The sequence below is a fragment of the Salvia splendens genome, chromosome 4 (assembly GCF_004379255.2).
Source record: "Salvia splendens isolate huo1 chromosome 4, SspV2, whole genome shotgun sequence".
Lineage (NCBI taxonomy): Eukaryota > Viridiplantae > Streptophyta > Magnoliopsida > Lamiales > Lamiaceae > Salvia > Salvia splendens.
In genome coordinates this window covers 15,759,338-15,772,796 of record NC_056035.1, presented here as the reverse complement: position 1 = coordinate 15,772,796, position 13,459 = coordinate 15,759,338, and the positions used below count along the sequence as shown (strand labels likewise).

Here is a 13,459-nt window from a genome sequence, read left to right as displayed (position 1 = left end):
CTCCATCAGGTTTAAGACATACTTCCCATGTATTGTTCTTCATCAGAGCCCGCATTTCTACTAGCATTGCTTCTCGCCAGTGAGCAATTTTCATAGCCTCCTCGGCCGTATATGGGATTTCTTCTTCTTCGTAAAGTGCTGCTTCAAACGCCCTAGCCATCTCTGTTAGATTTGCTTTAGCGAGATTCGCCATAGAATATTGGCTTCTACTAATCCTCTCAGGACTGTATCTCTTAGCCGGGACCCCACGAGTAGTTCTGTTGGGGAGTATATAGCGGCCGGTATCACCATCAATTGCTGCATTCCCATTCTCGTCTACACCAAAAGTGTCAGGAGTAATAACTGTATTATCTGAGCTAGTTTCAGGAATTACCTCGGATATCACTGGAGGAGGACTCGATTCAGGCGTAGGCGGTTAAGGAGGCTCTACAGCAGATGTGACTGACTCGGCAGTGACACTAGCTTGTTCTATTGGTTCCACGTTCGAGATACTTGGATGTGGCATCGAAAAACTGAGGGGTCCAATTTTATCACACTCCCCCTGAACAGCACTCCCCCCCGACCCCGAGGTTGGGTGTGATAGAAGTATTCACTTTCTAGAAAATTACAATTCATGGTTGTTATAACCTTCCTAGACCCCGGGTGATAGCATCGATAGCCCTTCTGATTTACCCCATACCCCAAAAAAACACATTTTATTGCACATGCAGAAAATTTTCCTCTTTCGTGTTTCGGTACATGCACATAAACGGAACAACCAAAGATTTTGAGCGGAAGTATGAGAGGTGGGGGAATATCAGTAAGGGATGCGAGAGTCTGCAAAGGAGTTTTCATACCCAAAATTTTTGTAGGCAAACGATTAATCAGGTAGACAGCAGTGGCAACAGCTTCGGGCCATAAAAATTTAGGAACATTTGAGTCAAAAAACAGGGCTCTCGTGACCTCTAGGATTATCCTATACTTTCGTTCAGCTATACCATTTTTTTCAGGAGTGTAAGGACAAGTAGTTTGATGAACTAACCCCTTTTCTTTAAAAAAATCAGTCATGTCTTTGTTAACAAATTCCCTACCATTATCGGATCTAAGAATTTTGATCGTGGTTTGGAATTGTGTCTGGATCATTATAAAGAAACGGGTAAATTTTTCAAAAACGTCAGATTTATGCTTCAAAAAATATACCCAAGTCAATCTAGTGCAGTCATCCACAAAAATAAGAAAATATTTAAAACCATGATCACCAACAATAGGAGCTAGACCCCAAACATCGGCATGCACTAGAGAAAAAATAGTCGTAACACGAGTATCACTTGATCTAAAGGATTGTCTGTGGTTTTTTGCCAAAACACAAGATTCGCAAGTAATATCCTTAAAATGGGAAAACTTTGGAAAAAGCAATTTTAAATACCCCGAGGATGGATGCCCCAATCTGCGGTGCCACAACCAAGCTTCCCGATTTGCAGATCCGTGAGCAAACATCGCGGTGCCACCTTGTTGAGTAATCTCATCCACATAATAAAGACCTTGACGCTCAGTGCCACGCCCAATTATCCTCCTCGTCCTGATATCCTGTAATACACAGAAATTTGGATGCATTAGTAACATACAGTTTAATTCTTTCGTCACGTGGCTGATAGACATAAGTTTATGAGATAATTTGGGCACATAGAGGCAATTTGTAAGCTTCAGGGTTGGGGATATTTCAATGGTTCCACTCCCACCCACAGAGGTCAACTCTCCATCGGCAGTTTGAATTTGGCTTTTAGTTGCCCCATTAAATTCACAAAAATCTTTCAGATCGTAGGTCATAGTATCAGTTGCCCCACAATCAAAAATCCACTCACTCTCCTTAGGGTCAATTTTACTTTGGGCAATGCATGCAATAGGTATATTTTCCAAGGGTGCAAAACGATTTGGGCTTAAGACGGAACTTTTAGACAGTTTTGGGGTCAAACGTGGAATATAGTTTTTCTGAGGTCCTAACTGTAATTTTCTCGGGTCATATTGCATATATTCTGAACTATAAGGACCAAAAATTAAATTACTCATGCTTTGGGGTTTATTCTGAAAATCAAATTGGGGATCGGGGTTTCTCAACCCCAATCCGTTACCTCCATATGACCCGTCTCCTTTCTTCTCCACGAAGGCTGCCTCGCCGGGCCTGCCGCCTCCACCCGGTTGAGGACCGGTATCTCCTGCTCTCCCATGGGTGTTAGTCATCTCCCTATTCCCTGCTCCTTGCAGAAATAATCCGTCTCCATCTTCGACTCCGATGGCTAATCGAGCTTTAGCCTTTTGATTTTCATCCTACCATTCCGGAAATCCAACGAGGAGGAAACATGTATCTCGAGTATGTCTTTGTTTTCCGCAATGAAAGCACCAAAATTTTGATTTGTCGGGTTTGAAACCGCCTTGGAGATTGGGCTGTTGCGCGGCGGTTCGTGGTGGTGGCTGTTTTGGTCGCGGTGGTGGCTGGTTTCTGACAGAGAACCCGTGTCCGACTTGGCCCGATGATGATCCATCGTTGATTGCGCCGGTCTGGAGATCGATGTCTGCTGCCGGCATGATTTTCAACCGCGTAGCTTCTCGTTTTACCAGACCGTATGCGGTCTCGGCTGAGGGCAACGGGGTTTCCTTGAGAATATCCCTTCGGATCCCGTCATATCTTGCATTCAAGCCTGTTAGGAATTTGAACAGCCGTCTTGTTGCTACATACGTTCGAAGTTGGCTAATCCCCTTGTCGCAGCAATCCACAGGTTGATGTTGGCATCAGTCAATTTCGACCCAGATTCCGTGGAGATGTCGCCAATATGTTTCTAGCCCATGTTCCCCTTGCACGATTCGGCCTGCCTTTTCCTCTAGATCGTACAACAGATATGGATCTGCAGTACTTTCGAATGTAGTTTGTAGGCTCTCCCACAGAGCTTGCGCGGTTTGGTGATGTGCAAAGTCGACAACAATTTCTGTTTCGACGTTGTCAATTATCCATGAGAACACTGTCATATCGGCTTCCTCCCATTCTGTGTACCCCTTCATTCCAGGTTCCGGCGGCTGCGGTGTACCGGTGATATACCTGTTTGCTCGTCTTCCCACGATGGCTACTCTCATCAGCCGTTTCCATAGGGGATAATTCATCCCGTTGAGTTTAACGGCTAGAGTAACATTCTTACTCATTTTTAATCGTGTCTCCTCCATATTTGGTTTCTCTTCATCGTCTGACATGTTGCAGGTTGAAAATAACCGCCTTCTTGGTCGGGAAAGGTATTAGGCTATGATGATTTTTTTATGAGCCTTTGCTCTGGTACCATGATGAAAGATATGAGTATTATTCATTCAACTTGTTCAGAGAATTACAATAGGTACGCCTCCTTTAAATAGGCCAAGGGTTACATAAAATTGGCAAGATTTGCCATAATACTCATTCCCTAATTAATTTTTTTCCCTTGCTTACCTATTTTCCTTACTTACACATTTTCCTTTCTAACACTTTGCATGGCTACAACTAATCTCAAATTCATCCAAAGTTATCAATCAAGGGACCTGGTTTAAGGAGAATTCCGGCCCCAACCATTAATCCAAGTACCAAGATGCCATTAAAGTTATTTCTTCTCGACCTCCCAACTTTGATTCTCAAATATCCACTGGTGAGTATTCCGAGAGTCATTCCTTTAGAGCATCTCCAAGAGAAATGGTAAATAGAGAGGTAAAGAGAAATAACTGTCATATTTACCTCTTCTTCATAAAATTTTATGCTCCTATGGAAATGGTATTTGAGGAGGTATTATACCTTCTTTCATTTTAAGAAGGTATCTTTACCTCTTCTTGATATAAAAGGTAAAAAGTTAGTTATTTTTGTTTGCATTTTTAATTACCTTCTTTCCTTGGAGTTCATTACTTTTTACGAAGGTATAATAACCTTTTTGAGAAGGTAAATGAGAAATATACCTTCTCAATATACATTTTCCCCTTTGAGATGCTCTTATATTGAACATATTACCTTTTGTTCGGGTTTCTTGAAGTCTTCCATCCTTTAATGTCGCTAAAATTTTCCATTACTTGCGCGAAGGAGAATGGGAAATCCGGACAGCATTCCTTCGCCCACAAGCCTAACACCAAAATGGCTTGCTCTCCTTAAACTCTTAGTTAGGCTTGAAAGCTTGCATAGATGACATAGGGAGGGGTTTGATTTGAATGCCAATGGACGGTGGAGGTCCGTTTTCACAAAAGATGTAAATTTAAACTTAAAGCACAGTTACCACATTTTGGTTCAATATTTATTTTGTAAAACAATATAGTAAAATAAAAACACTGTAGATTTTGACATTTATTTTGGGTCCATACTTAGACATTTATTTCATTTCTCATTAATTATTATAGGTATTGCATGCAGTTTGCTCAATAATCATCTTAAATGTATAGGGTATATATGTAGGGAAATGCTAGAGAAATAGTACTAGAATAAAACATAGAAAAGTAACAAGTTTCTGGCCCTCCACATTCTTCTCCTCCTAAATCCTAATCATCCGCTTCATAAGTTTAATTGATCACACATCACACAAGACATACCAACTTGGAAAAGTAAAGAAAAAAAGGAATATCAAACCCTAGCTATAAACAATTGAGCATTGCATCAAATCCTAAAAGACGTGGTATTAATCAATTATCTGTGAAGGCAAATCCTCAGATCCTTCTTTCTCTTCTCTCTTGCATAGAGAGAGATAGAGAAAGAGAGGAAAAGAAATTTAAAAAAAAAACAAAAAAAAGGCAATGGATATTAGTAAAGTCGAAATGTCTTCGTACGAGGATTTGAGCAAGAGACGAAATTCGGTTTTAGGGGCATGGCTCAACAATTCAGAGATGAAGAGGAAGAGAAGGGTGGCCACATACAAAATGTATGCCATGGAAGGAAAGATGAAGAACAAGTGGAAGAAAGGGTTGCGTTGGTTCAAGACCAAATACTCTAAACTTGTGCATGGATACTAATTCTTGCACACCCAATCCTGAATTGTTTTATTATTATTGCTCACATTCACATATACCTATATATAAGAAAAATATGTGAAAGATTTTCCCTGTGTATTTGTGATGTTGGATCTTTGATTGGAAAGGTTTATGTAGGTTTTTTGTTTCAAACACACACAGATTTGTTGGGGACATGAACATCATATATATTAATCGGAGTTCGTTTTGATGATAAATGTAGTTCTCTCTTCGTCCCACTGATGAAAATAACTCACTTTTATTTTTTGTTTGTCCAAATCAAGAGGACATATTACTAAAAATAGAAACACATTTATCTCAAGTTCATTCCATTTCTCTTACGTTATTCTCTCTGCTTAACATACAAAATAAAGTTGCATAAAATTATGTGTTGCCCAAGGAAGGCTGGGGTCATCTTCCTTGAGACGAGGGAGTAATTAATGTGATCGACATGATATATTGTTGTTAATGTTATGCTTGAGATAATCTATCTTCCAAACTCGTGAAAGAGAAAGAGTCATAGGTAAGGGGTCACTGTTATTTATTTTAATTACTATAGTTTGGTGTTTGATTAAATGTGATTGGGTTAGTATCATATATGATAAATGGGCCCTCAATCAGAGATATAGCCACACCCACACCACATGGATTTTCTTGACTGCTAATAGCATCCCATTTGGTAGGAACAATTCTTCCACCCACATATTTCTCTTCATGCTCCAACCAATTCTTATGAATTTATGTAACATAATCTCTTTTTATCCCCCTTTCTTTATTAGTACTTGTTTATTTAAAGAATGAAAGAATATCTGAGTAATTATAGCTTTTTAGGAAGTGTAATTGTGAAATTGAATAGATTCCTTGGTCCACAAAACAATAACCCCTCTGATGTTGGGTGATTTGGTCTAGAATTGTGGTTGCACATTGGCATCCAATGTCTAGTCATAACAAAGATATAGTAGTAATTATAATAAATTTGAGTTACTGTATTAATCTAATTTACATATAAAACGTTTTGTACACTTCCATAAATTTAATGAGAATATATTTTATGATCTACTATTATAATATGAGTAAGTAGCACAAACTCCTCATTTTGTTAACCAAGGCTCTCTCTCTTGGTGAATTATGAGTTTAATGTTGATGCTCTTTTTCCAAAGATTTGCCATCTAGCTCCAGATGATGATGAAAATGGCTCATCTGGGAATTGGTGGCTATAATGACATTCATATACCCAAATTGGGTACTCCCCTCTATAAAAAACCTACCAAAGAGGGAAAGTGGTTGGAAGGGTACAAATTTTAATTCTACATCTTTATCTTTTTCTTAGTCATTTACATTAATATTTTGAATAAAGACGTTTACATATTTTTTTACTTTATAGTAGTGTATCTTCAATTGTATTTATATATTTAGAATTTACTAGCTATAACTCATGATAACGAAATTAATAAATGAATGACAGTTCAACTTTGTGATTTATATACACTTTAAAACTTCATATTAGCCACCACATATATTTGTCTACTTGAGAAATAATTGCCAAAGCTTCAAATAATTTTCCTGAAGCCAACCATGTGAAGAAATTATTATTCCCAGAATTTTCAATTCATTAATTTCCACTTTTTGAGATCAAAATTAAATAATTTTCAATTAATTAATTTCAATTACATAACGGTGCTGACTCTGACTCTCTGTTTTGTTCTTGTTTTGTTCCAAACACACAATACACACTCTTTTGTCACTTTTTTATTTTCAAATCAACACTATCTCTCTCTCAGATTGAATTTCAAAATCCATCTCCACTCCTCGTTCAACGTCCCAGATCTTTACCTCTGCTCTCATTCTGTACTCCTCAATTAATGCTGCTGTTTCTGACTAGAAAGATTCAAGCTTTGTACGGATTCTGATTCACAGTAGTGATGTGAAGATTTTGGATATGAGCTTTTCAGGTTTGTTTGTGCAGCCTCTTCTCTTTGTTTAATGGCCTGCTCAGCTGAATGTTGCTAAATTATACTCCTCCACTGCACATTGTTAACGGGCACGAGTAGCTGTGTAGATTTAGATACATTAATTTAAGTGCTGGGATTGAATGAGATTTGACCTTTTTTGCGTCTAATGTGTGTTTATAGGAAGTGAGGTCTCCATATTTTTCTTGAATCTTTGGTTTGCGTGTGCTGGTGGTCTGCATTTTGTTTTGGGGAAAAGCCTGTGTTAGGGTTTGTTTCAGTGTAGTGTAGTTCTAATGATTTTATTTGTTTCTTTTCCAATTTTTGACCACTTTAATTCCTAAGAGTAAAGATTGGAAACATCTGTTTTCACTCTACCAGATGGGTGTCACTTGATTGATCTGCTTGTTATCTAGAGAATTTTATGCTGGAGTGAAGAACTAAAATGGAGGTTGAGAAGCGAGGAAAGGGAGGCTTTCTTCAGTTGTTCGATTGGAATGGTAAATCTCGGAAGAAGCTCTTCACTACCAAACCTGATCTACCTGGTATTCTTCTTCTTAGAGTATTTACTAATGTAATAGTCGTATGGTTTTATTGTATTTTGGTGTTTGAAAGTCATTTGTGGTATTGTACGCAGAGAGTTCGAACAATGGAAAAGATAGTTGTCATGGTTCAGTCATTGCACGGCGTCAGCTGGTACTTATCTTGAATTTTCTTCTATCGCAGCAGGCACAAAGGTTTTTGGTACTGACTTTATTATTTTTGTTGTGTGCTTGTATGAAGATGCTTGACAAAGCCTTCCAACTGAATGCCACATGTGACAATGATTATCCTTATGCTTCGTTAGCTAGTGGCGACTCAGAACAGGGATCAAAAGCACCTGGGGTTGTCGCACGTCTTATGGGGCTGGATTCTTTGCCGACTTCAAATGTTAATGAACCTTGTTCTAATCCATTTCCTGAGTCCTATTCATTTAGAGATTCTAATTACTTAACGGCTGCTCCTGCTTTTCATGGTGAACATGATATTGTAATCTTTGAGAGTGTGCGCAATAAGTTGGACGGATCTAGTCGGAATCCGTTGGACCTGAGGTTGCAGAATCGACATATAGAGAGGTTTCAGAGAGAGGTACTGCCTCCCAAATCTGCTAAGCCCATCTCTTTTGCTCATAACCGGCTCCTGTCTCCTATCAAAAGTCCCGGATTCATTCCACCTAAAAATGCTGCTTACATAATTGAGGCAGCTTCCAAGATAATGGAGCAAAGTCCAAGGTCAACCACTAAAGGCAATTTCTCATCACTTGGGTTACCTTCTGGACCATTTAGAGTTCGGGATTTGAAGGAGAAAATGGAGTCTGCTTACCGATCTTCTCAATCAGCTGGTGCATCCCACAGGGGGAAAGAGGAAAATTCTAAAAATTTCAAGAAGCAACTTAATGCTCGGGGTAAAGGCCGATTAGAAGAAAGTTATCAGTATCAGGGATCTGAAGAATCCAAAAGGGCAAGTTCTCAAAGACCAAAGAATAATGAAAAGCCAGTTTCTCTTGCAGTTCAGGCAAAATCCAACTTCCACAAAAAAGATGGGACGGCTTCTTCTGGTAGCAAAAGTCCTGGGAAGCAAAAAGAACACAATGGATGCGTAACTAGGGATCCAGCGCATGCCCAAAAGAAAGTGGAAAAGCAAAGTTCATCCAGAAGGCCGTCTGATGCGCTCAGGTTGAATAATCAGAAGCAAAATCGTGCCTCAGGCAAAGATGATACAAATTTTGAACCTTCTTGTTCTCAGCCCAAGGAAAGACAAGAATCAAACATGTCTTCCGATAACATTAATGGCCGGACTAACAGGAATGCCACTAAAATTGTTGTCAATAATGTGGTGACATCTAGAAAGACAAATTTTGTGGCTGCTGATCCTGGAAAGGAGGTTTCTTCGTTGAGAGCAAAGACAGCTTCAAAGAAAAGATTACCTATGAATAGGAATGTTCAGCCTAGTGGAGGTGTTGCTCAAAAAGTTATGACCATGAAAGATGAAAAATCTATAAAATGTAATGTTGCCTCTGAAGGTGATTCTAAATGGGATGTCATTGACAAGAAAAATAGTTTTGATGTCGTGTCATTCACATTTACATCTCCAATCAAGAAGTCTGTTGGATCTAGTTCAAGTGCTGCTATCTTGGAAGCAACTAGCTCGTCTTCTCCCAGTTACGAGCCTTGTGTACACGGATCTGATTTAAGAACTTCTGCAGCGTCCTCTTCAGGGTTCAATGTTATAGGCGGAGATGCTTTAAGTGTACTTTTGGAACAAAAACTTCAAGAATTGACTTCTAGGGTTGAGTTTTCCCAGAAAGACATGCAAGGATCAGCTTCTTTGTCCAGTAATGACTATGGAGACATGGGTCCTGCAGTTAACTTGGTGGAGTCCCTGCCCATGGATAATGGTATATGCAAAAATAAACTAGAAGCCCAGGATGCATCCGATTGTGCTTCTGCTGATGAACTTTGGCTCCAAGCTGAACAAGCAAGCAAGGTATTGCACCTTCCTTTGGACCTTCTTTTGCTAGGTTTATATATCAATGACCTATGTCCTTGTAGCAATATTGGTTTTGTCATTCTGGTAGCATCGTACTGTAAACAAATGAAAATTAGATAACTTATTTTGGACATAAACCTCAAACGGAAGTTTAAGGGAGAGTTAAATGCATAGGGAGACTCAGTATTCCGAGTTCAAATGAAATTGATTCCCTTATAAGTGATGAGATGTTTCTCTCTAGTTACAGATTTTCATCCTTCTTGGATGGTCCTCTCTAATTATTGATTTGTTCTTTTTTCTCCTGGCAAGTCAGCAACATCTTTTACCTTTTGATTTCTTGCAAACAATAAAGTGTGATTAATTGGTTAACCCTTTCCATGAAAGCATTAGATAGGACAGCCAAAGACATCTGACTGGCCTACAAATCCACCAACAAACACATCTAACTGGTGTACAATGTTATTAGTCAAATTGTCTCTTTTCTGTTTGAATCGCTTTGAATTATGCTTTGTTTCATATTGAATGATTCTCATACTAACTCAAGGAAGAGTGATAGGAAACATTGTTTCTTAGATATTGTGTAATCATCTATCCTCTACTATGCATTGATTGTCAAATGAAAAGGATATCATATTGGAACACCTATCACCAATTTTTATCACCACTCTTCCTGATACATGGTGTTAGGGCATGGGAAGATAATATGGAGCCCATGCTTATTTACTTTGGTCCTTAGCACTATACTGTATTTTCTGTGATCTTAGCTGATTCATGTACTTCTGAATCAAGTAGTAGAAGTGGAACATATTACGTCATGTGCTTGACCTCCATACATAGCGGAGATGGTGAGAGTATGGCTGGAAAATAGAAAAAAAAAGGAGTATTTTTTCCACACTAAGTAGGGCTGGAATGTAGTATAGATATCCTGCTATATCATAACCTTAGAAGGGGATAATCTCTTGGATTTCTTAGACCAAAATAGTAAATTTGACACCTTTATTTCTGTCACTGACTTTTAACGTTTTTTATTTTCAGGGACTAAGATACTTTGAAGGGGCTGGTGATAGTAACAGTCAGAGACACCTGTACTTGCAAGGGGCCACTTCACTCTCAAGTCAGCCTTCTCTGTCAGGAGCTAGTTGTGACTCATTTGATGTTGGTAGAAGCTCGAGCATTGAAGGTATAATACCAAAACCTGTTTGTTCATCATTGTCATGAACTTGGTTTTAATGAAGAATTAGGATATTTTGTATCTATTGTGTGGGTCAAAATTCAGAATATGATCCAGTTTAACCTTATTTTTAGAGTTTTAAGAATATAACATAGTGTGAAAGGGTTCCTCTTGTTTATATCTTAATCAGATCAAATTGATGCTTTGGTGATTTAGGTCCAGTGGAGTGTTCATCACTTGACTTGTGTGAAGGAATGAATTGGAGATCTACTAGGAAGCACCCCCACATAACTGAAATTGATTCAGAAATATCAGATACCGCCTCCTCACTGTCTGTTGGGGCTATGTCTGAAACCGTTTCTTCCAGCCTACATGTGGTAGACTCAAAAGATTCTTCAAACTGGGAATTAAAATACATAGAGGATATTCTTAGCCACACAGAATTCTTGCTGGAGGAGTTCTCTCTGGGACAAGCTCACAAAATCATAGCTCCTGACTTCTTCGCACAGCTGGAGAATCAAACAATGGAGTCGTACAAAACCATGGAAGAAAATGTGCTGGAACGTAGAGTATTGTTCGACTGTGTGTGTGAATGCCTGGAACAGAGATGCGGGCGGCTTCTTGCTGGAGGTTGCGAATTCTGGGCAAAGCAGATGGCGGTGTTACATAGAAGGCAATGGATGGCAGATGATTTGTACAGAGAAATATGGAGGTGGACGAATTCAGAGGAGCTGATGGTGGACGAGCTCGTGGACAAAGATATGAGCTCGAAGAGTGGGAAATGGGTGGACTTTGAAGTTGAGGCATTTGAAGAAGGTGTAGAGATAGGAAATAGGATACTAACTTGTTTAGTAGATGAATTGGTTGATGATTTCTTCTTGTGATTTTTTGCTTGCCTCATGTTTGCTGCCGATTTTATGATTCTTTCTAACTTTGTGGTTTGTTTGTGTCAGGAATCATGCAAACTCATTGTAAGCCTAATTCGAGATACTTGAAAAAAAAATCCGTTTATAGTAAAGTGGTTATTTAGACCATCCACAATAGGCGCCCAGCGACCGCCCAGCCGAGCGCCAGCGCTGGGCGGTTCGCTGGGCGGTCTATTGCAGCCGCCCAGCGGCTGAGTGGAGAGAGAAACCGCGCAGCGCTGGGCGGTTATGTGGCGCTGGGCGGTCGGCTGGGCGGTCCGTTCGGCGCTATTGCAGCGCCCGGATCGCCCAGCGCACCGCCTAGCGCGAAAATTAATTTTTTTTTCCGAAACACTATATATACGCGCTTTGCTCGTCATTTTCATTCGCACCACTTGTTTTAACGAGTACTCTCTCTATCTTAATTTCTGTTCAAGATCAACAACGGGAAATGGATCTCAACAACGAGCCTAGTTCCGGGAGTAGCGGGTCACAAACTCCGACGATCCCTGTGGGAAGTGGATGGGGTCAGGTGCCCGGGTACTACAACATGTACCCGTGGCAGCAGATGATCCCCGGGGCCCCAATGGGGGGGAGTCCGCCGGGGGGGTTTCCGCCGATACCGGGGTGGGTACCCGGGATGCAGATGATGCCCGGGGGAGCACCGGCGACACAGTGGACTCCGGGGGTCGTACCGGCTACATAGGGGACTCCGGGGGTCGTACCGGCTACACAGGGGACTCCTGGGGGGTCCCCGGCGACGGCGGGGGATGTCTATCGCCCCAGTTTTGATTTTTCGACTGGGTCTTCGCACACATCGACCCAAACACCCTTGGGGTTTGATAGTTTCTCCTTAGATGAGTTGGGGTTTGATACTCTCGGAGCTCCGGAGACTCTAGTTCAAGGGGGGGGGCAGTGCCGGGGCGTGGCGCCCCAAAGAAGAAGGGCAAGAAGAAGGTCGGCGAGTCGTCGCAGCCGGGTGAGGAGGAGGTACGGAGGAGGTGGACGGACGACGAGAACGTCGCGCTCAGCAAGGCGTGGGTGAGTGTTTGCGACGATCCTCTCGTTTCGAACGAGCAAAGGATCGTCAACATGTGGGGCAAGATAGCAGCAGCCTACCAGAGATTTTGCCCGGAGGGGAGGCCCCGCAACGGGGAGGATTGCCGGAAGGGCTGGAACCGAATCAGGGCGGCGGTCTCCCGATTTTCGGGTTTGTACACCAACGCACTCCGCATGATGAGCAGTGGCCAAACGGAGGATGACTGCAGGAGAATAGCGGAGAAAGCCTTCCCACTGAAGGGTTTATACAAGGACTTCACCTACTGGAACTGCTATCTTGTACTGAGCGAGTCCGAGAAGTTCCGAGTAGGTGTCGACTCTGGCTGGCCGAAGAAGCAACGACTGAACTACACCGGCGATTACAGCGGCAGCAGCGGAGGTTCCCACGACCTCCCCGAGACGACGCAGGAGTTCCCCACGTCGCGTTCGGTCGGTGGCCGACCTCGCCCGATTGGGCGCAAGCGCGCTCAGCAGGCGGCGAGAGGGAACGCCGGGGCTTCCCAGGAGGTCCAGTCGGCATCCCCCCTTGGCCAATCCACCAGGAGCTCAAATTCTTCGCTCGCGCCCAAACGCGCGCTCAGTTGATCAAGACGATGGCCGAATGGCGGGTGGCGACGGATCCCGTGGAGAAGAGCGTGCTTCAAACCTTGCTCATGAGCCTGCAGGACGAGTTGGAGGCTATACGGAGGGAGACCGGTGGCGGCGGCAGCGGCGTAGGCGGCGGAGGCGACGGCGATGGTGGCGGCGGCGATGGTGGCGACGGAGGCGACGACGGAGACGGAGACGAGGAGTGAATTGTCACTCTTTTTTATTAATGTATTTTTTTAAAAAATTAATGTACTTTTTTTAAATTATTGTACTTTTTTAAA

The 13,459-nt window shown here is 41.7% G+C and overlaps 1 protein-coding gene across 2 annotated transcripts; it reads left to right on the top strand.

Annotated features, from left to right (window-relative positions):
* The first annotated feature begins 6,708 nt into the window (after positions 1-6,708).
* On the top strand, positions 6,709-11,557 carry LOC121798825. 2 transcript variants are annotated; one of them, XM_042198034.1, is made up of 6 exons: positions 6,709-6,929; positions 7,343-7,471; positions 7,564-7,622; positions 7,710-9,452; positions 10,491-10,635; positions 10,843-11,557. In XM_042198034.1, exons 2-6 carry the CDS (start codon positions 7,372-7,374, stop codon positions 11,508-11,510), a joined length of 2,715 nt encoding a protein of 904 aa, XP_042053968.1. In that variant the 5' UTR covers positions 6,709-6,929; positions 7,343-7,371; the 3' UTR covers positions 11,511-11,557. The 2 variants fall into 2 exon arrangements, with proteins under 2 accessions (XP_042053968.1, XP_042053966.1); XM_042198032.1 differs by having other exon boundaries at positions 7,308-7,471.
* The last annotated feature ends 1,902 nt before the right edge of the window (positions 11,558-13,459 follow it).

Bases quoted from the DNA above. Each gene is read 5' to 3' on its own strand.
- LOC121798825 (XM_042198034.1), top strand. From the start codon at position 7,372: ATGGAGGTTGAGAAGCGAGGAAAGGGAGGCTTTCTTCAGTTGTTCGAT. The intron at 9,453-10,490 runs GTATTGCACCTT...TTTTATTTTCAG, and splicing joins AAGCTGAACAAGCAAGCAAG to GGACTAAGATACTTTGAAGG. The intron at 10,636-10,842 runs GTATAATACCAA...TTGGTGATTTAG, and splicing joins TAGAAGCTCGAGCATTGAAG to GTCCAGTGGAGTGTTCATCA.